Source organism: Cydia amplana, chromosome 12 (genome assembly GCF_948474715.1).
Source record: "Cydia amplana chromosome 12, ilCydAmpl1.1, whole genome shotgun sequence".
Lineage (NCBI taxonomy): Eukaryota > Metazoa > Arthropoda > Insecta > Lepidoptera > Tortricidae > Cydia > Cydia amplana.
In genome coordinates this window covers 14,955,297-14,982,109 of record NC_086080.1, presented here as the reverse complement: position 1 = coordinate 14,982,109, position 26,813 = coordinate 14,955,297, and the positions used below count along the sequence as shown (strand labels likewise).

Below are 26,813 nucleotides of genomic sequence, written 5' to 3'. Positions count from 1 at the left end.
TTAAATAAAACACAGTTGTTATTATTTTGTTTCGTTCGATTTAAAAAGAAAATAAATTCTATTCTATTTAACTTAATTTAACTGTCATTTTTTCTTATATAAGGTTAAAGTAGCGTCAGGTGGGGTAAATATAAAACACGGGTAAAAATAAGACTAAGTTTTTACACTCAAAAATGTATTCTATTTTATTCCTATTTCATTTAAAAAGAAGCCTTGTGTGTAGACTGTGTACAGTGGGTAGTAGTGTGTAGACTACACTATAGACACTATTTAATTTTCTACCAAAACGCTATACACTTGTTTTTCCATGACGAGCAAAAGATAAAGTACTCTAGATACGTTATCTGTCCCTCGAACATAATACGACCTTGACCTAAACCCCTCATCTAGCAGTTCAAGGGTGCAAAAGGTTTTTGAGGTTGCGTTATGGGGTGTCTGTTATTCCGTACCGTAATATTACGCAATTAAGGATGACTCACGCTAGACCGGGTCGGGGCCGGGCCGGAGCTTCCGGCGCTTCGTTTTCTATGAAAAGCACCACGTGATCACCATACATCGGGGTTTTCGGTGCGGGGATGTTTTACACTAGCCAAATAACAGGTAAAAACTGTAAAAAACGATACTAATTTAACATTTCGAAGCACATTTGGACCTTACTACTGTCATGATTTATTTATGTTTACATTAAAGATAGCAGTTGAATAATAATTTTAATGTGGTACTATTATTGCGTTACCCCGATTAATACAGGGGTAGTTGGGAAAATAACATTATACTACTGGCAACATGGTAGGTAGTGGGGACACGAGGCCAGTTGGACAGGCTCGTGCAGTTCGTTCACTTGGGTCGAGGCAGTCAAAGAGGACACATCGTGAAGGATTGGTCAGATCAGAGTACCTGCAAGTACCTCCATTGTTGTATTATTAATAGGAGAGTAACCATACTAGAAGAACCATCACAAATCAGAAGTGTTAACGTACCACTAACCCACAGTTGGATTTTAAGGTTTATCTTGAATCCTACTTTTTATGAAACGTAAGTTATAGAATTAAAAAGTATTTTATTTCATGAGTTTGGGACGACTACATGTTTCAGATATAAGTTTTGGTGATTGCTTGTAAGTACATAACTACCTACATATTTATAAGAAATTTTCAAAAAGAATGCATGATGAAGGTGCAGGTAGTTTTAAAACTCCCGAGTAAATAATAGTCATTAAAAGTATCTCATATTGCTTCTTCGTTAGCAACTGAATTTTAATTAATGTGCATTTTTACTATTTTTATTAAGAAAATTAAGAATTAACGACTATAGAGGTTACGTTATGTGATGGACCACATAGTCCCATAGACCATCCGGTATCAGTATCAGTAACTATAGTGTGCTATAAAAAGCCGTTTTGTCAGATATTAGATGATGCAGAAAGAAAGGTTCATGTGGATCTTCAAACGTTTAACTTAGAAAAGACGTGATTATAACAATTATTAACTTACGAGTAGGTGACTACAGCGTAATGATGTATTAACGTAAAAATGGTTAAAATAATTTATTAGCTTGTAAATTCCTTTAAAGTTGCAAGCGCTTAAAGTAGGCTGCGGTGCCGGCTAACATGTGGCCGCCGCTTTTTGTGTAGTTTTGAAAAAAAAAAACCGCTTTAGAGATGAATTGGTATTTATTTAAAGGTTGTGTATCATCGATTATTGTGACCATGAGTTTATGATAAATAAGTAAACGCCATTTTTGATGACACTATAAGACCGATTTTTAGACAACCGATAAGCTTGATTTTTGTTTGACGTGAGCGTACGTCGAGGTAGTTGAGAATTGGGTGAAACGAATGTTTCTTTTTGACGTGAGTGTGCGTCATTGAAATTGAGAATTATTTAATGCGAACGTGCGACTGATAAATTTTAAAGTATCGTATGGCTAGTAGTTTCTAAGGACCTGATCTGACTATGCGAGGTCGCGACAACGCGACGGATGTTTGTTTAGTCCCGAGAATGCGACCAATATTTTCTTTGATTTGTTCATACCTAATACAAATAATACATGGACAAATAAACGATTTTGTATTTGTATTTGTATTTGTATTTGTAATACATATCCTAACGTGAAATATTGTGAAATATAAACTTTTTGTTTTATTGTGATCGACAATTATAACAGAAATTAATTGTCATTTGACGGGATAAAGATACTCGATAGACCAGAGCAGTTTAAGATTTAGAGGTGATAAAATACATTATTAGATTATAATAGAAATATTTTATAGACAAATTACAGACTGAACTTTTGATAAGTTACTCAATTTTGGCATGCAATATTACAGTTATTTGTTATTATTATTTATCAGCTAAAATTTTACGAGACTCGTAGTTTATGTTAATAAAAGTCATACCGTTGAAAGTGGATTAGCATACAGTATAGTATAATAGGACTATTAGTCATACAGTTTGTTTACATAATATGAAGTTTTAATAACATGAATATTAGGCCATATTAAGAGTTAGGACTTGAGAGTACTTCATAATGTGAGCGTGCATTATGGTAAATTTACATGAGCGTGTGTAAATTAGATAATGAGAGTACTTCATAATGTGAGCGTGCATTATGGTAAATTTACATGAGCGTGTGTAAATTAGATGACGAGAGTACTTCATAATGTGAGCGTGCATTATGGTAAATTTACATGAGCGTGTGTAAATTAGATGACGAGAGTACTTCATAATGTGAGCGTGCATTATGGTAAATTTACATGAGCGTGTGTAAATTTGATGACGAGAGTACTTCATGATGTGAGCGTGCATTATGGTAAATTTACATGAGCGTGTGTAAATTAGATGATGAGAGTACTTCATAATGTGAGCGTGCATTATGGTAAATTTACATGAGCGTGTGTAAATTAGATAATGAGAGTACTTCATAATGTGAGCGTGCATTATGGTAAATTTACATGAGCGTGTGTAAATTAGATGATGAGAGTACTTCATAATGTGAGCGTGCATTATGGTAAATTTACATGAGCGTGTGTAAATTAGATGACGAGAGTACTTCATGATGCGAGCGTGCATTATGGTAAATTTACATGAGCGTGTGTAAATTAGATGATGATAGTAATGTTAGTACTTCATAATGTTACATGAGAGTATGTACATTAGAAGATGATAGTTCGTCATGACGTTCAGAGTGCGTTACCTATAGTAAATTTACATAAGTGTATGTAAGAGATATTAATGAGATAATTTAAATGGGTTAAATGACATTAACTATATAGAAGAGGACTTGATAGAGCCGATATGTACAATAGTATAAAACTCCTGTTAAATAATAAATGAAATATGACACTATTATGTACGTATTATACTTACACGAGCGGGTGTAAATTGAAATGCATTGATTCTAAATTTCTTAACTAGTATTTAATGACAGTAAAGAACTTTGAAAGAATTTATGATAATTGTATACATGAGTTTGTGTAAAATTACTATCCGATATGATCTACTAGTATGATTCGAAGCTATGTAGATACATGATGTAAGTAAATCGAAATACGTTGATTTTAAATTTCTTAACTAGTATTTAATGACAATAAAGAACTTTGAAAGAATTTATGATAATTGTATACATGAGTTTGTGTAAAATTACTATCCGGCGATATGATCTACTAGTATGATTCGAAGTTATGTAGATACATGATGTAAGTATAATAACAATGTGAGAGAGCATTGTGGTAGCTTAACATAAGTGAAGTTAAGTTAAAAAAAAAGTTAACCCAAGCTTTTGTATGGCAAAAATAAATAATATATTTATTTACATGAGAGCGAGTAATGGGAGTTTGTTTTATACAACTCTATAGGTAGAATTATTGTATTTTTGTCAGTGCCAGTTGATAGCTTTGTTTGTTTCTTTGTTGTGTTAGTTAGTTTGCGAAAGAAATACTTATTTTATAATTAATTTGTTTGTTTTGAAAGTGATAGGCTTACATGATTTCGGAGACATTTGGTGTTGAGAGGTTGAGGAGTTAGGAAAAAAGGAATTCTTACTCGAAGTCATTGAAAGTAGACAAAAAAAAATAGAGAAGAATATTAAATATTTTATAAGACACAGCTGTTTCATTATTACTATCTAGAGGAAGACTAAACGAAATTTGGGAATAGAAAGACGCGTCCGAGTAAAAAGAACTGTGCGGTCTGTGTTATATGAAATACTCAAAAGAGATATCTTTCACAATTCACTGACTCAAGTTACTTTAAGATGACGAGTTCATTAAAGGAAATGAAAGCCAAACCTAACTATTAGATTAAATATTATTTTAAATGGATAGTTTACATAGCGCTTTATAGATGTAAAAATAAGCTGTTCAATTTAACCTATTTAGAGCAACAGAGTTGACTATATACGCAGTCATGATGAAAGATACATGTGTGGCAGTTGTAGCTTCTTTTTACTATTGAAGTTGACTACTACTAAGTTGAATTTGACAGTATTTCAAACATTTAAATGAAATTGTGATAACAGGTTGATATGTTATATTGACTTGATCTTTTAGTTTTTGTTGAGTGAATACCTACTTTTAAGTCGCAACCTTTTGTGACAGTGGGTTTGTGAAATGGATTAAACTTTTCTTAACCTCGATACTGTGTTGTTGATGATCAGTATTCGAAGAAATTCCTTAATATATTATAGGCGAAATTTTAAATATTTTGTAATTATCTTCATGTTCCGATGGATTATAAATGATTTGATATTTCATTATCAAGATATTGAAGAGTTTTAAGCACACCAAGTTCTAGCTATCATGAGTTTTCAATGAGCATATTCATTATTTTATTAATTTGTCAAATATAGAAGTGCTGTAAATAAAAGAACAGATGTAGTTATCATGAACTAAACAAGATATTCTGTTAAATAAAACAGATGAATGCAACGTCAAGTGATTAAGTGCTAATGAACAACAGGATAATAGGTAGGTACACCTACTTATGTCGATACCACAAAACACCTAATGTATGAAATATGTTCACTGTACGACTTAAACATAGAACACGAATATAGTGCAGAGTAGACTTTGTAGACAGTACAAAGGCATCTCTGGTAATAAACTTTTGAGTAGTCGAGAATGGAAAGTGAACAACAGATCGAACGTACGGTAAACGATTTGCTGTATTCATGCGATTTGTGACAAATGCTAGCAAGTGAAAAATGGAAGCACTTGAGTGTAGATGGTGGCCAATGCCCTAAATACCTATAGATTACGTAGAGGAATAGGGGAGAGAAGGGAGTAATAATTCAGACAGAATTGAATTAAACGCGAAAGTACTTGGTTATAACTTCTTCTGACTTCACAGGCTGAAAGTATATAAAAGTAAATAATTATGATTCAGATATCCTAAAAGCGTTATCTTTCATAGGTAGTTTTTGAGAATTAAATACCTATGTAATTGGTATATTATAATAATCGAAATGTGGAAAGTGTAAAAGACTGGAATTATGAGGAATGTACAGACCTAGATAACTATGTGACGTATGTACAGAGTAAAGTAAAATACTAAATAAATTATACTTCTTAAGCTTTGTTAAGTTAGTTACTTTAGTTAATATTTACCTGACGATCATCACCATTGCGCTTAAATTCTAGACACCTTGACAGAATTTAATATGAATAGTGACTGTCTTTAAAAAAAAAAGATATTATGGTTTGCAAGCTATTAAAATATATATTATTAGAAAAGTAACAAAAGTTAATGGATGTGAAAAATAAAAGCTGGCAAAGGTTTAAGGCTCGAGAATCATAATAAACTGTGGGCTTGGAGCAATGAACCCAGTCTGTTCCCCAGTCAGCCCGTCTCCTCGTCTCGCTAAGTATGTCAGAAATATTACCTAGTTTTAGAGAAAGATTAAAGAAAAAAAAGGATTTTATTCGGCTTGATAATTAAGACTTGATTTGATTAAGCAGTCTCAATCATTGCTGCAATTAAATAAAGTTAAAACTTTAGTGATGACTGATGACACTCGATATCTTACATTAACGTAAAGGCGTATCTAGCAGTGATTTAACTATGTATACTAATTCAGACATCTTATGTTTGGCGAATATTAAATAAATTATAATTTTAACAATTTATTGATATGATTTGAACTTTACTTTCTTGAGAATTAGTAGAGTTACGCGAACAAGTAGACGAAATCAATGCGAGATGGGAGCGCCTAAAAAAGTACGGAGTCACCAAAGATGATAGCTCCCCTCAGAAATTCTTAGATGACGTCGCGCGAGAGCTAACCAGCCTATTGACATCTTTTGAAGTAACAAGACACTAAATGTTATTATCTTAATACGGCCCTGAATAGTGACATTACTTTGAAGAAATTATATTTTTAGCGATAGTGTAGGGATTAGCATGAAGGAATGACGGCAAGTAATGTAGTTAAGTAGTTAAATATCTATTTTAATTGTAGTAATTATATTTTGCTTCAGTATTGGAGTTATAACAATGTAATGACACTTACATTGAAATAACCTTACTATATTGACAGTGAATTGATTCAATTGATGGAATCAGAAATGACAAAAAGAATGACAGAAGATAAAGAAGTTATTAAACTAGTTTATTTTTGAAGTAATGAATAATGACATTATACTGATTCTGAGTGGAGCGCATAAGGCAACTTTAGTATCACTATATGTAGAGAGTTGTATATTGAATTATAATCAGCGAAAGCAATGTTATTCAAAGTGGCATTTGATTGATTACAATTATCGTATTTTTATTTCACTGAGAATTAAATTTTCGTGTGATATTGTAGTAAAAATACCAATCATGAGATGAGTAGCAAAGTTTTGTTAGCTATTAAAGATCAGAGGAATTAGAAAAAGGACTGTCACTGGCAAGTTGTGATCATGTTATTTATTATAAATTACGGATTCAGAGACATACATGGTAGATGTGTAAATTTGAAACTGAACGTAATAGTTTTGAGCTGAACACAAAACTGATGGTCTTGAAAATTGTAACGCAAACGCCTAACTTTAGGGGTGAAATATTATATTTTAGCTGTAACGATTAATACATGAATGTATTAAAAGGAAGTCTACATTAATTCAATATATCTAATATAATATTGGGTCAGACAAGAAGTGAATATTAAAATATGTAAAACTGGAAAAAGTAGTAATCGAACAATTAAAAAAAAAAAGTACTGAATTAAATAAAAGCCATGCACGTATGCTTTAACGGACATAAGTACATTTTAGATGTATGAGAAAACAAAACACAGTATGCATAATAAAAACTGAGCTTTTTTATTTATATATTTTTATAGTTATTTTACGAAATTAATAACAGGTATATATTATGAAATTTCATTGTCTAGTATAGATTAAACGTTACGTACACAAAAAAAACGAGTATTATAACATAAGTGAAAATTTTGGACTTACAGTATATAATATGTAGTAATGAGAAACAGAGAGGGGAATTAATTAGTTATATGAGTAAAGATAAACAAAACAAAACAGAAGACCGAATGTCATGATATTATTTTCAAGTGGATATACATCATAATTTTATTTAAACATTTTGCTGATCAGCTAAATGTATCAATTGTGATAAGTTACGTTTTAAATTTACAGTTCCTAAACTGTTTCAATTTGTGATTGGCGGAACATATAAAACGGAACTAACTTTTGGTGATAAGGTTCGTGCGCCGGAGTCATGCACGAAGTCGGATGGCCGAATGTCATGATTTATTTATGTTTACATTAAAGATAGCAGTTGAATAATAATTTTAATGTGGTACTATTATTGCGTTACCCCGATTAATACAGGGGTAGTTGGGAAAATAACATTATACTACTGGCAACATGGTAGGTAGTGGGGACACGAGGCCAGTTGGACAGGCTCGTGCAGTTCGTTCACTTGGGTCGAGGCAGTCAAAGAGGACACATCGTGAAGGATTGGTCAGATCAGAGTACCTGCAAGTACCTCCATTGTTGTATTATTAATAGGAGAGTAACCATACTAGAAGAACCATCACACTACCTAAGTTTAATTCATAGTTTGGTAATTATTTTACAATAAACAAAGTATTTATAATACACGAAATTATTCCCGATCAGCCGTCATAGAAAATGACGTGTCGGACGCATCGGCCCGGGCCCGGCCCGGAATAACATGAGTCATCTTTAATAGTCCTATTTTTGAATTGATTTGATTAATGCCCTAATCACTATTATAATAAAATAGATAATACAACATAAATCAAAGCTCTTTGATAAAAAAAATCAGCAAAACGAGCAATCACGATTACATTAAAAACTCCACCAGTAATTAGAAAGTAGAAAGGCTTTTGCCAATTTTCTCCTTCTGTTTCTTGTTTTCATAAGACATTTTCAGCTTACCGTCAATGAGGCCGATTCTGTTACAAGAATTTGGTGTATATATTTTTCTTATTTTGATACGACCTTGAGATCAATTCAAACTTACATATTGACATCAAAATTATGTCAATTAGTTATTATTCGTCTGTGCGTCTTGCTCGCGCCACTACATGTACGAACAAGTACGAGCGAAATTTATGCGCGAATGCTAGCAAACGGGAATTATTCTGATACCTATCCATTAGACGTTTAAATTGGCCTCCTTGAGTCGTGCACAAATAATCGTTCATAATAATCATAATACAATCAGAAGTAGTTTGTGTGCGTGAAATGACTGACACAACTCAAGGTAATCTCAAAATAAGAGGAAAGGGCGTCCGCTAGCTGGCGAGGTAGCGCGTGAGCGCGCGGGTTCACGAAAAATAGTATGAGCAACGCTAGCTGGCGGATTTTACCTACAATGGCACCCGCGTGCGTGCGCCCGCTCCGTGCACCCGTGACAGCTAGCGAACGCACAAAACCATATCAAATTGTTGAAACAGAATCTGTCTCCATTTCTATGTCGGACTTTTTTTAATTTTCTTAATGTGGATGACGTCACCACAAAGTGTTGTTTGTCTGGCGTAGCTGCGCTTCCATTTGCTATCCTTACCTCATTTGGTACCTTATTACTTCGAGATATTTGCTTTTAGTATAAAACTAATTAAATTTCTAAGTAGACTGCAGGCGTTGCTATTTACGAATGAGGGGTTAGGGGCTTTCTAAGAAATATTGGTATTTTTAAGAACTTTTAGATTAAATTAATATATTTTAATTTTTTATTATTTAACATTATGGTAGTTAGTTACCCACGTTTTGTTCTGTTTTTGTTATAATATTGGTGTGTCTTTTAATTTTTCTTTTTTATAATGTGTGCTTTTATAACTTCAGATCTCAGAGATTCTAGCCAGGCTAGCACCATGCTGAGTCGGGACCATTTCGTGACTTCTATGTTGTTATGTTAAGTACCTGTTGTTTCGTTTTATTTATTTATTTTTTGTCACGAATAAACGCTCTCTACTCTAAATTAATGAATAATAGATAAATACAGATAATACAATAACTCACAGAAAATTACTAACAACAAAAGAAACTACTAACTAATTACTTAACTTAATTCTTTCACAGTGTTAGTGATTAAAATAATTCGTTCAATTATAACAAGGTGAAGTGATAACATTTGTTAATTAAATTCAATTATATTGTTACCTGTATTCAACGAAGAAGGCAATAATTGTTAAGTTTTTATTAGTGGTTAAATCATTGTTAAGTTAAATAGTGAAATCTAGAAGCAATTATTAGTCAAATTAAAAAGTCTGTGATCAAAGTGACAGAAAATTTTCAAGTGTGGAACACGAGAAACGGCTATTCCATTCAAAAAGTCAGTTTTAAAAACTTTCAAGTGTGGAACGCGAGAAACGGGCTATTCTAAAGTTCAAAAAGTCCGTTTAAAAAACTTTCAAGTTTGGAACGCGAGAAACGGGCTATTCTAAAGTTCAAACAGTCCGCTTAAAAAACTTTCAAGTGTGGAACGCGAGAAACGGGCGTTTCTGAAATTCAAAATGGCGTTCGCTGCAGCTCGGATGATATTGAAGGATAAGCGGAGGAAGGCGTCCAAGGAGGACTTCAGGGATCCCAGGAATAGAAGCAAGGTATTTGTCAAAATTTGTTAGTTTTTTGCGAATTTCAAAAGTTTTCAGAGTCTAACGCTACGTCTTACGTAGGCGAACAACGCGCGAACGCCGCGCGGCCGCCGCGCCGCTTCGCGTCTAAATCGCTCACGTACGTGTAGGACATACCTATACGTATCAATGGTTTGTTTCATCTTCGCCGCGCCGCGCCGTGCCGCGTTCGCGCGTTGTCCGCCTACGTAAGCCGTAGCGTAAGCTAACTTCGCACTGACTTGAATAGATAGAACAAAGCGAGGGAGTGTCAGTATAAGGGAGTTCTTAGAAAACAATGTACCTACTATATTTATGTACTTATTTTCGAAGAACTTACATCTTGAGAACCGAGCTTGCCGGGGACCATTCAATGAAATGGCCCATCTACAACAATGATGTGGAATTCGACTTTGCAACGGACAGCCAGTCTGTTTAATTTACTGTTCCCTAATCTATATATATAAATGCAAGTGTTCTGACTGACTGACTGACTGACTGACTGACTGACTGACTGATTCATCAACGCAGAGCCGAAACTACAAAAGATAGAAAGTTGAAATTTGCACACTAGGTTGCATTTATAAAGTGTACAAGAGATAAGAAGCGATTTTGAAAAATTCAACCCCTAAGGGGGTTAAAAAGGGGATGAAAGGTTGTATGGGGAACAAGTTTTATTTTAAGCTAAGAATTTGAAACTTTGTAAAAATGTATTATATTAAAAAACAAGAAAACTAATTTCAGCGTTTTTGAAAATTCATCCCCCAAGGTGGTGAAAAAGGGGTTAAAAGTTTGTATGGTGATCAAATATTTTTGTGAGTGTGGGACTTGAAACTTTGCATATGGGGATATTATTATAAGACAGGAAAAATAAATTTCAGCGTTTTTGAAAATTCATCCCCTAACAGGGTTAAAAAGGGGTTGAAAGTTTGAATCCATTACAAATGCTTTGAAACTTCTTAAAAAGGCATAATAGCCGATTACAAAAAAAAAGTAATTGCAACGTTTTTGGAAATTCAACCCCTAAGGGGGTTAAAAAGGGGATGAAAGTTCGTCTTGGGGTGCAAATTTTATTTTGATCTAGGAACTTGAAACTTTGCAAAAAGGTATTAAATTAAAATACAAGAAAACTAATTTCATCGTTTTTGAAAATTCATCCCCCAAGGTGGTGAAAAGGGGGTTGAAAGTTTGTATGGAGATCAAATATTTTTGTGAGTGTGGGACTTGAAACTTTGTATATGGGGATATTATTATAAGGCAGGAAAAGTAATTTCAGCGTTTTTGAAAATTCATCCCCTAACAGGGTTAAAAAAGGGTTGAAAGTTTGAATCCATTACAAATGCTTTGAAACTTCTTAGAAAGGCATAATAGCCGATTACAAAAAAAAGTAATTGCAACGTTTTTGGAACTCAACCCCTAAGGGGGTTAAAAAGGGGATGAAAGTTCGTCTTGGGGTGCAAATTTTATTTTGATCTAGGAACTTGAAACTTTGCAAAAAGGTGTTAAATTAAAATACAAGAAAACTAATTTCAGCGTTTTTGAAAATTCATCCCCTAAGGTGGTGAAAAAGGGGTTGAAATTTTGTATGGATATCAAATATTTTTTCGAGCGCGGGACTTGAATCTTTGCATTTGGGGATACTATTAGAAGACAAGAAAAATAATTTCAGCGTTTTGTAAAATTCATCCCCTAATAGGGTTAAAAAGGGGTTGAAAGTTCGTATAGGGTTCAAATTTTATTTCAAGCTAGGAACTTGAAACTTTGTAAAAAGTTATTAAATTAAAATAGAAGAAAACTAATTTCAGCGTTTTTGAAAATTCATCCCCTAAGGTGGTGAAAAAGGGGTTGAAAGTTTGTATGGATATCAAATATTTTTCGAGCGCGGGACTTGAGTCTTTGTATTTGGGGATATTATTAGAAGACAGGAAAAGTAATTTCAGCGTTTTGTAAAATTCATCCCCTAACAGGGTTAAAAAAGGGTTGAAAATTCGTATAGGGTTCAAATTTTATTTTAAGCTAAGAACTTGAAACTTCGTAAAAAGATATATTTTTAATATGCAAGAAAACTAATTTCAGCGTTTTTGAAAATTCATCCCGTAAGGTGGTGAAAAAGGGGTTGAAAGTTTGTATGAATATCAAATATTTTTTCGAGCGCGGGACTTGAATCTTTGCATTTGGGGATATTATTAGAAGACAAGAAGTAATTTCAGCGTTTTGTAAAATTCATCCCCTAATAGGGTTAAAAAGGGGTTGAAAGTTCGTATAGGGTTCAAATTTTATTTTAAGCTAGGAACTTGTAACTTTGTAAAAAGTTATTAAATTAGAATACAAGAAAAGTAATTTCAGCGTTTTTGAAAATTCATCCCCTAAGGTGGTGAAAAAGGGGTTGAAAGTTTGTATGGATATCAAATATTTTTCGAGCGCGGGACTTGAGTCTTTGTATTTGGGGATATTATTAGAAGACAGGAAAAGTAATTTCAGCGTTTTGTAAAATTCATCCCCTAACAGGGTTAAAAAGGGGTTGAAAATTTGTACGGGTTTCAAATTTTATTTTAAGCTAGGAACTTACAACTTCGTAAAAAGGTATTAAATTAAAATACAAGAAAACTAATTTCAGCGTTTTTGAAAATTCATCCTGTAAGGTGGTGAAAAAGGGGTTGAAAGTTTGTATTGATATCAAACATTTTTTCGAGCGCGGGACTTGAATCTTTGGATTTGGGGATATTATTAGAAGACAGGAAAAGTAATTTCAGCGTTTTGTAAAATTCATCCCCTAATAGGGTTTAAAAGGGGTTGAAGTTCGTATAGCGTTCAAATTTTATTTTAAGCTAGGAACTTGAAACTTTGTTAAAAGTTATTAAATTAAAATACAAGAAAACTAATTTCAGCGTTTTTGAAAATTCACCCTGTAAGGTGGTGAAAAAGGGGTTGAAAGTTTGTATTGATATCAAACATTTTTTCGAGCGCGGGACTTGAATCTTTGGATTTGGGGATATTATTAGAAGACAGGAAAAGTAATTTTAGCGTTTTGTAAAATTCATCCCCTAACAGGGTTAAAAAGGGGTTGAAAGTTTGTACGGGTTTCAAATTTTATTTTAAGCTAGGAACTTGAAACTTCGTAAAAAGGTATTAAATTAAAACTGCAAAAAATTTATTTCAGCGTTTTTGAAAATTCATATCTCAAGGTGGTGAAAAAGGGTTTGAAAGTTTGTATGGAGATCAGATATTTTTGTGAGTGCGGGGCTTGAATTTTTGTACAGAGGCATTTATTAGAATACAAGAAAAGTAATTTCAGCGTTTTTAAAAGTACATCCCTTAAAAGGGTTAAAAAGGGGTTGAAAGTTTTTATGGGGTTCAAATTTTATTTTAAGCTAGGAACTCGAGACTTCTTAAAAGGGTATTTTATTAATAGAGAAGAAAACTTATTTCATTTTTTTGAAAATTCATCTCTCAAAGTGGTGAAAAAGGGTAAAAAGTTTGTATGGAGATCAAACATTTTTGTGAGTCTTTGTAAAATGGCATTTTATTAAAATACGAGAAAAGTAAATTCAGCGTTTCTAAAATTCATCTCTTAAAGGGTCGAAAGGGGGTTGAAAGTTTGTAAAGTTGCAAACAAACTTGAAACTTCGTAAAAAGGTATTTGATCAAAAGAGAAGAAAACTAATTTCAGAGTTTTTGATAATTCATCCCCATGGTGGTGAAAAAGGGGTTGAAGATTTGTATAGAGGTCAAACATTCATTTGAGTGCGGGACTTTAATCGTTGTAAACTTTGTATATAGGCATATTATTAAAATACAAGAAAAGTAATTTCAGCGTTTGTAAAAATTCATCCCCTAAAATGGTTAAAAAGGGGTTGAAAGTTTGTATAGGGTTCACATTTTATTTAAAGCTAGGAACTTCAAACTTCGTAAATAGGTAGTTAAGTAGTAGGTTTTATTAAATAGAGGACATGAAAATCTTCTGGTTGAGAGGGATTATATCGAGAACAATTTTATTCAGTTAGGGGCTTGAAGCTTCGTAGGTTGTGAAAGACAAGTATCATGCGTTGTAATATTAATAATTAACAAATGATTAACCGTCTTACTGCGATCTTTTGCTGCATAATGTTCTAAGCTAATGTAGAATATATAACCACCAATATACAAATCCACGCGTACGAAGTCGCGGGCAACAGCTAGTTGTTACATAAATATTGAAGCTCGGGAGTAATTAACAGACGTTAATTATTATGAGTACCTATTTCAACTGAAATGAGATCCGAAGATATATCTTGAAATTAGCGCTGATGTCTAACCTTTGTCATATAAATTGCATAATATTTCAACGAGAGTGTTGTGCGGATTCGCTTAATGAACCGCCGTAAATACTGAATTACTTATTTGACATTTGAAATATACTAAAGTACAATAAAACGGGTACATTTTAAGTTTTTTTTTATATATTAATATAAAGTGCCCTACTTTTGTTGCTCTAGAGTGTATAGTAACTTATTATTAACTAAGATTTTATGTATGTGTAACCTTTCAAAATTATGTTTGACTAGCTGTTGCCCGCGACTTCGTACGCGTGGATTTGTATATTGGTGGTTATATATTCTACATTAGCTTAGAACATTATGCAGCAAAATATTGCAGTAGGACGGTTAATCATTTGTTAATTATTAATATTATACAACGCATGAGACTTGTCTTTCACAACCTACGAAGTTTCTAGCCCCTAACTGAATAAAATTGTTCTCAACATAATCCCTCTCAAACCCCTTAGAAGATTTTCATGTCCTCTATTTACCTAACTACCTATTTTCGAAGTTTGAAGTAAATAAAATTTGAACCCTATATATATTTTTTTTTTCCACACTTACAACTATCTTTACAGGTAAACCTAAGACAATAGTGTAACTATTAACCATACATATCTAAAGTAAGCCATTACGTCTATAACATAATATATTTAATGTTGATATTGTCAACTGAATATAAACTTTCAACCCCTTTTAAACCATTTTAGGGGATGAATTTTAAAAAACGTTGAAATTATTTTTCTTGTATTCTAATAATATGCCTCTGTACAAAGATTCAAGCCCGTTCTCACAAAAATGTTTGAACTCCATACAAACTTTCAACCCCTTTTTCACCACCTTGAGATATAAATTTTCAAAAACGCTGAAATAATTTTTTTTCCGTTTTAAAATAATACCTTTTTATGAAGTTTCAAGTTCCTAGCTTAAAATAAAATTTGTACCCTGTACAAATTTTCAACCCCTTTTTAAACCTGTTAGGGGATGAATTTTACAAAACGCTGAAATTACTTGTATTGTCTTCTAATAATATTCCCAAATACAAAGATTCAAGTCCCGCGCTCAAAATAAATTTTTTATATCCATACAAACTTTCAACCCCTTTCTCGTCACCTTAGGGGGTGAATTTTCAAAAACGCTGAAAATAGTTTTCTTGTGTTTAAATTTAATATCTTTTTGCAAAATTTTCAAGTTCCTACGTTAAAATAAAATTTGCTCCCCAAGACGAACTTTCATCCCCTTTTTAAATCCCTTAGGGGTTGAATTTCCAAAAACGTTGCAATTACTTTATTTTGTAATCGGCTATTATGCCTTTCTAAGAAGTTTCAAAGCATTTGTTATGGATTCAAACTTTCAACCCCTTTTTAACCCTGTTAGGGGATGAATTTTCAAAAACGCTGAAATTACTTTTCCTGTCTTTTAATAATATCCCCAAATACAAAGATTCAAGTCCCGCGTTCGAAAAAATGTTTGATATCCATACAAACTTTCAACCCCTTTTTTACCAACTTACGGGATGAATTTTCAAAAACGCAGAAATTAGTTTTCTTGTATTTTAATAATATATCTTTTTACGAACTTTCAAGTACCTAGCTTAAAATAAAATTTGAACCACATACAAATTTTCAACCTCTTTTTAACCCTGTTAGGGGATGAATTTTACAAAACGCTGAAATTACTTTTCCTGTCTTTTAATAATATCCTCAAATACAAAAATTCAAGTCCCGCGTTCGAAAAAATGTTTGATATCCATACAAACTTTCAACCCCTTTTTTACCACCTTACGGGATGAATTTTCAAAAACGCAGAAATTAGTTTTCTTGTATTTTAATATTATATATTTTTACGAACTTTCAATTACCTAGCTTAAAATAAAATTTGAACCACATACAAACTTTCAACCTCTTTTTAACCCTGTTAGGGGATGAATTTTACAAAACGCTGAAATTACTTTTCCTGTCTTTTAATAATATCCCCAAATACAAAGATTCAAGTCCCGCGCTCGAGAAAATGTTTGATATCCATACAAACTTTCAACCCTTTTTTCACCACCTTAGGGGATGAATTTTCAAAAACGCTGAAATTAGTTTTCTTGTATTTAAATTTAATATCTATTTGCAAAGTTTCAAGTTCCTAGCTTAAAATGAAATTTGCACCCCAAGACGAACTTTCATCCCCTTTTTAAGCCCCTTAGGGGTTGAATTTCCAAAAACGTCGCAATTACTTTATTTTGTAATCGGCTATTATGCCTTTCTAAGAAGTTTCAAAGCATTTGTAATGGATTCAATCTTTCAACCCCTTTTTAACCCTGTTAGGGGATGAATTTTACAAAACGCTGAAATTACTTTTCCTGTCTTTTAATAATATCCCCAAATACAAAGATTCAAGTCCCGCGTTCGAAAAAATGTTTGATATCCATACAAACTTTCAACCCCTTTTTTACCACCTTACGGGATGAATTTTCAAAAACGCAGAAATTAGTTTTCTTGTATTTTAATATTATATATTTTTACGAACTTTCAATTACCTAGCTTAAAATAAAATTTGAACCACATACAAACTTTCAACCTCTTTTTAACCCTGTTAGGGGATGAATTTTACAAAACGCTGAAATTACTTTACCTGTCTTTTAATAATATCCCCAAATACAAAGATTCAAGTCCCGCGCTCGAAAAAATGTTTGATATCCATACAAACTTTCAACCCTTTTTTCACCACCTTAGGGGATGAATTTTCAAAACCGTTGAAATTAGTTTTCTTGTATTTAAATTTAATATCTATTTGCAAAGTTTCAAGTTCCTAGCTTAAAATGAAATTTGCACCCCAAGACGAACTTTCATCCCCTTTTTAAGCCCCTTAGGGGTTGAATTTCCAAAAACGTCGCAATCACTTTATTTTGTAATCGGCTATTATGCCTTTCTAAGAAGTTTCAAAGCATTTGTAATGGATTCAATCTTTCAACCCCTTTTTAACCCTGTTAGGGGATGAATTTTCAAAAACGCTGAAATTACTTTTCTTGTCTTATAATAATATCCCCATATACAAAGTTTCAAGTCCCACACTCACAAAAATATTTGATCTACATACAAACTTTCAACCCCTTTTTCACCACCTTGGGGGATGAATTTTCAAAAACGCTGAAATTAGTTTTCTTGTTTTTTAATATAATACATTTTTACAAAGTTTCAAATTCCTAGCTTAAAATAAATCTTGTACCCCATACAACCTTTCATCCCCTTTTTAACCCCCTTAGGGGTTGAATTTTTCAAAATCGCTTCTTATCTCTTGTACACTTTATAAATGCAACCTAGTGTGCAAATTTCAACTTTCTAGCTTTTGTAGTTTCGGCTCTGCGTTGATGAATCAGTCAGTCAGTCAGTCAGTCAGTCAGTCAGTCAGGACACTTGCATTTATATATATAGATAACAATAGGTGTAAGTATATCTTTTCCAAATAACGTGCACACATGTATGTAGGTACTTAACAGAATCATATATAGCAAAATTCAAATACAACGAAATTTATATCACATTAAAGTTTTTAAAGGGGGTATACCTACTTAAAAAAAAAACGTAAATTGTAATTCTTTCAAAGCCTCACGCCAATACAATACATCTTACAAAATTACCCGCACATGGTGTTTTATATAATAGGTACCTGGGTATGTATAATTTAAGAAGTACCTATTTTAAAACTTTAATGTTAATTAATCATAGAGAGAGTGTTAATCATAATCAACCATAAGATATACCTTCATAATAATATAGGGTCAGTTGTCGAACATTGAAACAATCGTACACAGTGAAACTTTGCGATATCTCGGAAACTAGGTGTTATCAGCTAGTGCCGTCTGTCAAGCAAGGGGAGGCTCAAGGACCCCCAGCACCTCCCCAATACGCGAGCGCGCCTCGGAGAAGGAGCACGTTGCTACGAGCGTTATTGTGAATTCGTGTGACAAGTAATATTTTTCATTTATGTTTCGCAATTTTTTACCAAGATATAGAGTCTAGTTTGGCGTTATTTAATTTTTTATTGTGTTCTATGTGTATTAAAGTTACTTTGGAGCTAAATATTTTTAAATTTCTTTCACTCTTTGGTGCAGTTTTTTTTAATTGTTTCAAAAAACACCCCCTAGTCTCACAATGAAACATATTTATGTAGTAAACAATGAAACATGATGTTCACTGAACTCCAGTATTAGTACACAATGAAACAAACTCATTATTTTTTTAATTAATTAACGACTATGTGCGAAATTTGTGAAACTAAAATACCATGAAAATTGATAATAATTTGTCTATCATATGACAAAATATAAGATACTTAACTTTAGAAATGGCTGAGATAGGATAGTTTATATGTTGAATGTTTCATTGATGGCAAGGTTAAGGTCACATGTCTAACATTGAAACAGTCGTTTATAATCACTATGTTGCAAGAAAGTGTATGATATCAAGCGCGCGTCCACCTAGTTGGCAATCATGCTCCGTGGACATAAAAGGCGCCTTTCTCGCAGCATGCCGTAAGTGCCGACCAGATTTTCGATTCACAATGAAACTTAGGTGTGCGTACAATGAAACAAGTCTTTCGCTTTTAGATATTTCGGCAATCTTATAACGATTCCATATTTTGGAAACCTTTTAAATAACAAATTTCAGCCTACCACTATTTTCTCCTTTCCTTTCTCATTAATTGATTGAAAGGATGTATGTATTAATGTAACTTATTTATTACAACGTTTCAATGTTTATTAAGGATGTTTCATGGTAGACTATATATATTACATCTGTTTCACTGTAAAAATTAGAGTGTTTCATTGAAAACATGAACAAGTAAACAATGAAACAAAACTCATTTTTCAAAAAAAGCTTTATAATACAGAAACTGTTAAAAATAAGTAGAAACCAATAACGCCATATGATAGCCAAATAAATTGTTTATCTTCATACGAAATATCACACTCATAACTTTAAAAACACCAGAGATAGGAAGGCTTAAACTTTTAGTGTTTCATTGATCAACAACTAACCCTACTAGTAGGTATGTAAAAACAAGATATGATATAATTTATATATATAATAGATATAAGATGATTTCACTTTTGTTGATATGAATTGGACGAAAGAATAACTTCATGTGTTGCTCTGTAAACAAAGTTTTATTTTTTATACTACAAGATTTAATGTTAACCTACAATGTATGTACTATTACAAAAAATACCGACCTGTAAACAAAGAAACGACATTTAAAGTTTATTCCTGCTTTAGTCACTCCTTTCTCAATAACAAATAACAATTATAACGACGATTATTTAAAGCGGCATTGCAATCTCTCTAACCTCACTTTCCACCTTTGACGTATGACATGACATTGACAAGTCAAAGCAAAGTGTGGCCACATTTAAAAAGGTAAACGATATCGTTTATTTTTTTACATCTCCCCCCCTAGAAGGAGAAATTTTTTTATATAAAATTTTCGCTACTAAACTACTCCTCTTCTTCTTGTATCCTATGACATGGAATTAATTTTGTAATATGAAAGAAGTTGGATTCTGTTTTTCTGTGTCCTGTATCTACCTTAAATATTGAATTTGAGATTTTTTCAATGATCACATATGGTCCAATTCTGAGTTCATCCAATTTCCTCCTGTTCAGTTTATTTCCATTTTCAACATACACCATGTCACCTGCACTCAATTCAAAGAGTTTTCTATCTTTGTCAAATAACTTATTATTGTAGTTATGTGATCTTCTTGTGTTTTCTAATGCTGTTTCCCTGTCCTTGATCCAGTCACTAAGCGATTTTTCCTCCTTTAGTTCCTTTGGTAATAATGTGACATCTGTACCGTTTAGAAGATAACTAGGAGAGAAACGGGTCACTGAATGGTTGGTCTGATTATAGTTCTTTACACATTCGTGAGCTACTGTTGTCCAAGCTCTTTTGTTGCCTTTCTCATTCATTCTGCACCTTATTTTATTCACCAAAGTCTGATTCAGTCTCTCGTTCAATCCATTTGAGAAAGGTGAGTCTACTGCTGTAAATATCAAAGGTATATTGTTGCTTCTCAAAAAATCTTTAAACTCCTTCGAATTGATTCCTGGATACTGGTCTGTAAGAATCATACCAATATCCTCTGTATCTGATATAGTTTTAATTAGCTTTATGAAGTCATTGGCATTTTGGGTTTTTGAAGTAGAAATGAATGCGTATCTAGAGAAGTGGTCGACTAACAGGTGCAGATATTTCTTTGAAGATCTTGAACCACCAAAACCTCCAATAGTGTCTATAGACATGATTTCGAATGGTTTGGTAGCTGGGCCCAGCTGTGACATAAATCCATATTTATTGTGTCCTCTCGACTTATTTTTAATGCAAACTTCACAGTCGGTGCACACTGATTTTATGTTTTGTATCAAGTTTTTAGCTGCATAAAACGGGCCAATCGTCTTCTGCATTTGTCCTATTCCAATATGACCTAGGTCAGCATGTATAGATTTCATAAGTTTTACACTAAATTCCTCTGATAAAATAATTTTTCCTCTTCTTCTACCCATTTTTAAGTATACATTGTGTCTTTCAATTAATTTTCCTCTTTTATTCTGTACTTCTGGATTTTCCTTCTGATCCCTTACAATGTCGTTGAGACTTATTAAATTTACTATCTTCAATTGTTCCTCAGTATTTTCATTAGGTTCTAATACAGGATTTCTGCTTAAGCAGTCGGCTTCTAAGTTTTCCTTCCCCGGAGAATATTTTATTTTAAAATCATACTGTGACAGGTAATAAGTTAAATCACCTAGTTCCTCATCGGTTCTTGATTTCAAATTCATGTTTTCTAGTGGTTTGTGGTCTGAATATACTGTAAATGATTTACCTATTAACCAGTATTGCCAATATCGTACCGCTTCCTTGATGGCTAAACATTCTAAATATATTGCTTTTTTCTTCTTCTGAGCTTGATTTAATTTCTTTGAAAAATAGGCTACGGGTTTTTCTTTACCATCAGGCTGTATTTGTTTTAAAATTGCACCGACGCCTTCTAATGAAGCATCTGTGTAAATTTGTATCGGCAAATTTTCATCGAATATTTCCAAAACTGGTTGAGAACATAAGAGATTCTTTATCTTTTCAAATGCATCTTGGCATTCAGCGGTCCATATGAATTTCTGGTTCTTTCTTAATAGATTATGCAATGGGTCTAGTATTATTGCACTCTTCGGAATATACTCATGGTAAAAGTTAATTTTCCCTAGGAACTGTCTTATATTTTTCTGCGTTCTAGGAATAGGGAAATTCTTTATTGAGGTCAAGTTATCTTTCAATGGCTTAACTGAATTGTTTTGTATTATATGACCCAAATATTTTACTAAGTCAGATGCAAATGTGCACTTCGTAAATTTTAATCTGAAGCCCTCCGTCTTGATTGCTTCCAGCAACTTTGTTAAATGTTCAATGTGTTCGGTGAACGTTCTGGAAAATATAAGGATATCATCAATGTAATTAACTGCAAAGTCCGTAAGCTTATATTTCCTCAATATGTTGCTTAAAATTCTTTGGAAGATTGCTGGCGAGGTCTTCAACCCAAAAGGCAGGCAGGTCCATTGAAAGTGTCCATCCTGGGTTACAAATCCTGTTTTCTTTCTGTCCTCAATCCGTAAAGGAATAGACCAAAACGCTGAGTTGATATCAAGTGTCGAAAAAAATTTACAATTCCTAGTCTTCGTCATAAGGTCTTCGATCAGTGGGAAGGGCTGAGCTTGTGGTACTACTATTTTATTTAAGTCCCTAAAGTCAATACATAATCTTGATTTTTTATTCTCCTCTCTTTTAAATGCCAATGTGACCGGTGCAGCAAATGGACTATAGGATTCCTCTATTAACTTATTATCTAGTAACTTTCCAATTTGCTCTTCTATCTCTTTTTTATCTTCCATGGTACATCTGTATGGCCTCTTGCTGCAATATTTATCCACCAACAAGTCTATTCTGGCTTCATACCCATTGACAGTCCCAACATCATATTTATGCCTTGCAAACACTGAGTTATATTTATTGATCAATGTATTTATTTCAGACTGTTGCTCCTTGTTCAAATGATCAATTTTTATCTTAAAATCCTCCTCCTTTATATGCTCATTAAAATTGACATAATATTCTTTTGTTGTGTTCTCATCATTCCCAGGAACTTTTGATTGGTTATGATTTATTTCTTCATTTGAGACTTCCACTTTCTCATTATCTTTTATGTTTGTACCCAGTACCTGATGTATATCCAAATTCTCATCTTGAGTTAATCGGAATATTTTTATTAGGTCCAAGCCAATCAGAAAATCATGCTTGAAATATTGTTCATCCACAATGGATATATCAACATTCTCTTCTTTGTTAAAGATTTTTATTTTTAGGTTGGTCAAACCGTCAGTTTTTTTAACACCACCAACTGTTACTAAATTTTCTTCATTTAATTCGTTTCCTCTCCCTTTTAGGCTTAAGAGCTTAGAATTTATAATGGAAACAACTGAGCCTGGGTCATAGACTGCATTTATCAGATGTTTATCATTAATTAGTAATTTGACCTTTATCAGTGGTGTTAGTATTCGTTTTTTGGAACTGATTCATTTAACTCTGCTTCTATCAATGCATTATTAACATGTTTAATGAAGTTTTTCTTCACTTTGTCATCTTCTTTTGTACGAAACCAACATGCAGTCTCAGCGTGATAGCGGGTGCCTTTGTTTAACCCTTCACAAATTTTGCATGGCTTTAGTTCCTCATTCCTGAAATTTGTTCTTGAGGGTCCATATTTCTTCTTAAATATGTAGCTTTTTTTGGTAACCATATGCTCATACTTGCTTACTTCATTGAACAACTCAACTGTGTCCTTCAACGCTTCTCTATCAATTTTGTTTAATATGTACTCCGGCAAACCCACTGCGATAAGATCCACCAATGTACCAGAATCAATTGACTTCCTCATATCGAGTAAAAGCTTTTCCTTTTTTATAGCATAATCCAACAGTGAGCCATCCTTATATTTATACAGTAATGCATATGTAACTGGGCTCCACCCTTTGTTGACAAATGATTCACAAAATTTTTCCCTCCACTCAGACCATTCTGCATTCATAGTCAGTTTTACAATCATGGAACTGTACCAATCTGCACAACTTTTATCCATAAAGAGCCTAAGAACTTCTATCTTTTTTTCATCCGATATCTGGTAACGCTCACATTCCTTTTCAAAAATGTCCATCCATTGAGCTGCATTCGAATGTTTGCTAGTAAACTTCTCGATCACAAACTTATCCGCAATATTCTTCAAGCTCTGTTGTTTACTTTCCTGTGTACTTTCTATTAACTTTGCTAATAAGTTTTCTAAGGTATTGGCCCCTTTTGTGCCGGCAGCAGTGGGTGCGGTAGAAGCACATTGGTCCTGATTCAATTCTTCCAGGTATCTGTCTGCAAACTGCACATTACCGTCCTCATCCATATAAATTTGCTCTAGTTCCTCGGTTAGCGAGATCCAGATTCTCCTTGTCTGGTACCTTTTTGATAAACTATTCTTTACTTTACTATATGCCGCTGTTTTTATCAATTCTTTGTGATGACCAACTGACTGTAGTCCGTCCGGTAATGCATAACTCTTGTTGTCCTCGGTGGTTATTGAGGTTATACAACAGACATTTGTTTTTTCGTCACTTCCAGGTAGTATTGTGAATTCAAAACGAAGCTTCGTCATCTTTCTTCGAAACCCGTAACTAGAAATGTCGTTTTATAAGATGATTTCACTTTTGTTGATATGAATTGGACGAAAGAATAACTTCATGTGTTGCTCTGTAAACAAAGTTTTATTTTTTATACTACAAGATTTAATGTTAACCTACAATGTATGTACTATTACAAAAAATACCGACCTGTAAACAAAGAAACGACATTTAAAGTTTATTCCTGCTTTAGTCACTCCTTTCTCAATAACAAATAACAATTATAACGACGATTATTTAAAGCGGCATTGCAATCTCTCTAACCTCACTTTCCACCTTTGACGTATGACATGACATTGACAAGTCAAAGCAAAGTGTGGCCACATTTAAAAAGGTAAACGATATCGTTTATTTTTTTACATAGATTATCTTATTATACATTTTCAATCTATATAACACGGCGTACGCCAATATTTCCGCCTAAATTCGATCTTTTTGCACCATAATTCAACTTTGTACGGATTTAATTACATTTTGATACTAATCCAACGCGACTGTGTATGAATTTAATTACATTTAGATACCCATCCAACGCGTGGGCCGAATGTAATTAAAGGTTGGAACGCTATGGAAATGTGTGCGTGTTCATTAGTTGGGTTTGTTCGGAAATCGTTCATTATCCCGCGGACGAGTGAAAAGGCTCTCTGTCACACTACGACCTCATAAAAACACCACCAGTATGGTGAAGAAGGTCTTTTAGAATATTCGAATTTTTTTTGAAACAAAACATTTGTGAAATACATAACTAACTGCCGTATTCGAACTTCAAGATATTCACAAGAGACGACACGTACTAGATCCATTCTAGACACGTTATAGTTTAGATTTCAACTAGTTCTCTTTTGCAGCGCAATTCGGGCAACCAATGTCACTTTTACGATAGATCGTGTTAGATATCTATTAGATGTGAATTAGATCTCTAAGTAATATCTTGTGGAAATCGTTCAAGAGTATCTCCAGACTCGCGGAAATGTCAAATTTGACAGGTTATATTTTAAACATATCGTTATCGTATCTTGGCGATGTCTAAAAGATATCTAATAGATGTCTATTACAAAATCCGAATCGGGCCCTAAAAATGTCCCCATGCTGGACGTTGTCCCAATAGTTGCCACCTTAATTCCAAGCAATAAAGTGCATTGGGGTAAGTTACAAAAAAGGGAAATTTTGAAAATCGCTAATATATAGGTACTCGTATATCTACCTAACTAGACTAGCACTTCATACGCGTGCCATACTAACGCTGGTGTAACGCTTATCAAGGTATCTTGCTTAATATTGCAACAGTAAATAAATCATAAATCATTTATTTTGCTTAAAACATGGTACAATAGATGGCCAACAGTTATAAGTGAAGCACATATTATTTCACCAGTAGCTGGCATGCAAAATCTACACCTACTTACAACATTTTAAATCAACAAAGTAATAACGAAAAAATATAGTTAATGGAAGTGGGAATCACATAAAAATATTAAAATACATTAGTAATTTACACATTAGTCACAACACTCACAACACACACAACGCAGTAGTAGGTATTAATTTAAATAATTAAGATATTCGAGAAATGTCAAGAATATACAAGAACTTAAAACTACATTCCAATTTAACAATTATAATAATCAAAATAATCACTGACACTATAGAAGCATTAATCTATTAACCATTTTTTTAACCTAGGTTTAAATAAATTAAATGGTAATTCTTGGTATGGTAGAAAGAGCTTCTAGTTTAATAAAATTATTTTTGTTTAATTAACAACTAAGGAAGAGCGGTGCCTATTAATACATGTTACTTAAAAAGAGGTGCCAATACTTACAACTTTATAAATAATTCTTAAACCGAATAAACATTTTTTTCATTTTTCCTTATCAGTGCAGTAGAGAGATATGTCTAAAAATTAAATAATGGCTCCTAAGGTTCCCGTTAGACAATTGTAAAAACTTCGCTTGTTAGAAAAAAAATCAAGAGTGCCGCCATTTTAAAATTACAATGTATGCAAGTATGCAAAAAAAGTTTACTGCTTTAACTTATTTTCCTCATTTTGCAGTTAAAAAGTTTAAATTGCACTGAAACATTACAATTGTCGAGCGCGTTACTACAATTTGCATAACTTAAAAAGTTTTACGTAACTGTTTATAAAATTTACATTAAGTACAAACTTGTTTAGCATACAAACTACGAACATTACAAGTGCATTAGAGCTTGATCCTCGCTTGAGCTAAATTGAAATTTAAACTTGCGACTTTAACTGATACTTGAAACTATTTCTTGTTGTTATTCCGGCCCGTCAGCCAGGGGACAAGATAAACAGTTTGTAGCAGAAATGCTGAAACTCGTTCTACTAACATGCTTAGTGGATAGCCCATTATAGAAAGAGCTTATAAGTACCACAAAATACCTACGTTTGCTTAATTCAAATACTAAAAAAACTCGGAACTTATCACGGGTTTTAAGGGTGACCGAGGAAACCGTAAACATGGTAACAATTAAGTGATAAGAAAAAGTTGATTCACTCTCGTACACACAATAAACGTGATACACCACTACCCAAATTATTGATATGAAACATGCTAAGACCCAAAGTCATAAATTGTATATTATAATTATACTAATTAGTTCTCCATATAATTACATAATTTACATATTTTTTTTTCTTATAAAGAATAGT

General features: G+C 32.9%; 1 protein-coding gene across 4 annotated transcripts in view; it reads left to right on the top strand.

Annotated features, from left to right (window-relative positions):
• The window catches only part of LOC134653109 (calmodulin-A-like), a 255,376-nt gene that overhangs the window by 121,376 nt on the left and 107,187 nt on the right, over window positions 1-26,813 (top strand). For 2 of the 4 annotated variants that reach the window (XM_063508412.1, XM_063508411.1), the window contains exon 1: window positions 9,910-10,068. The exons of the other annotated variants lie outside the window; for them this stretch is intronic. In XM_063508412.1, the coding sequence (XP_063364482.1) occupies window positions 9,979-10,068 (90 nt within the window). In that variant the 5' untranslated portion in view covers window positions 9,910-9,978. Of the gene's footprint in view, window positions 1-9,909; window positions 10,069-26,813 lie in introns of those variants that run through there. 4 annotated transcript variants of the gene reach the window in all.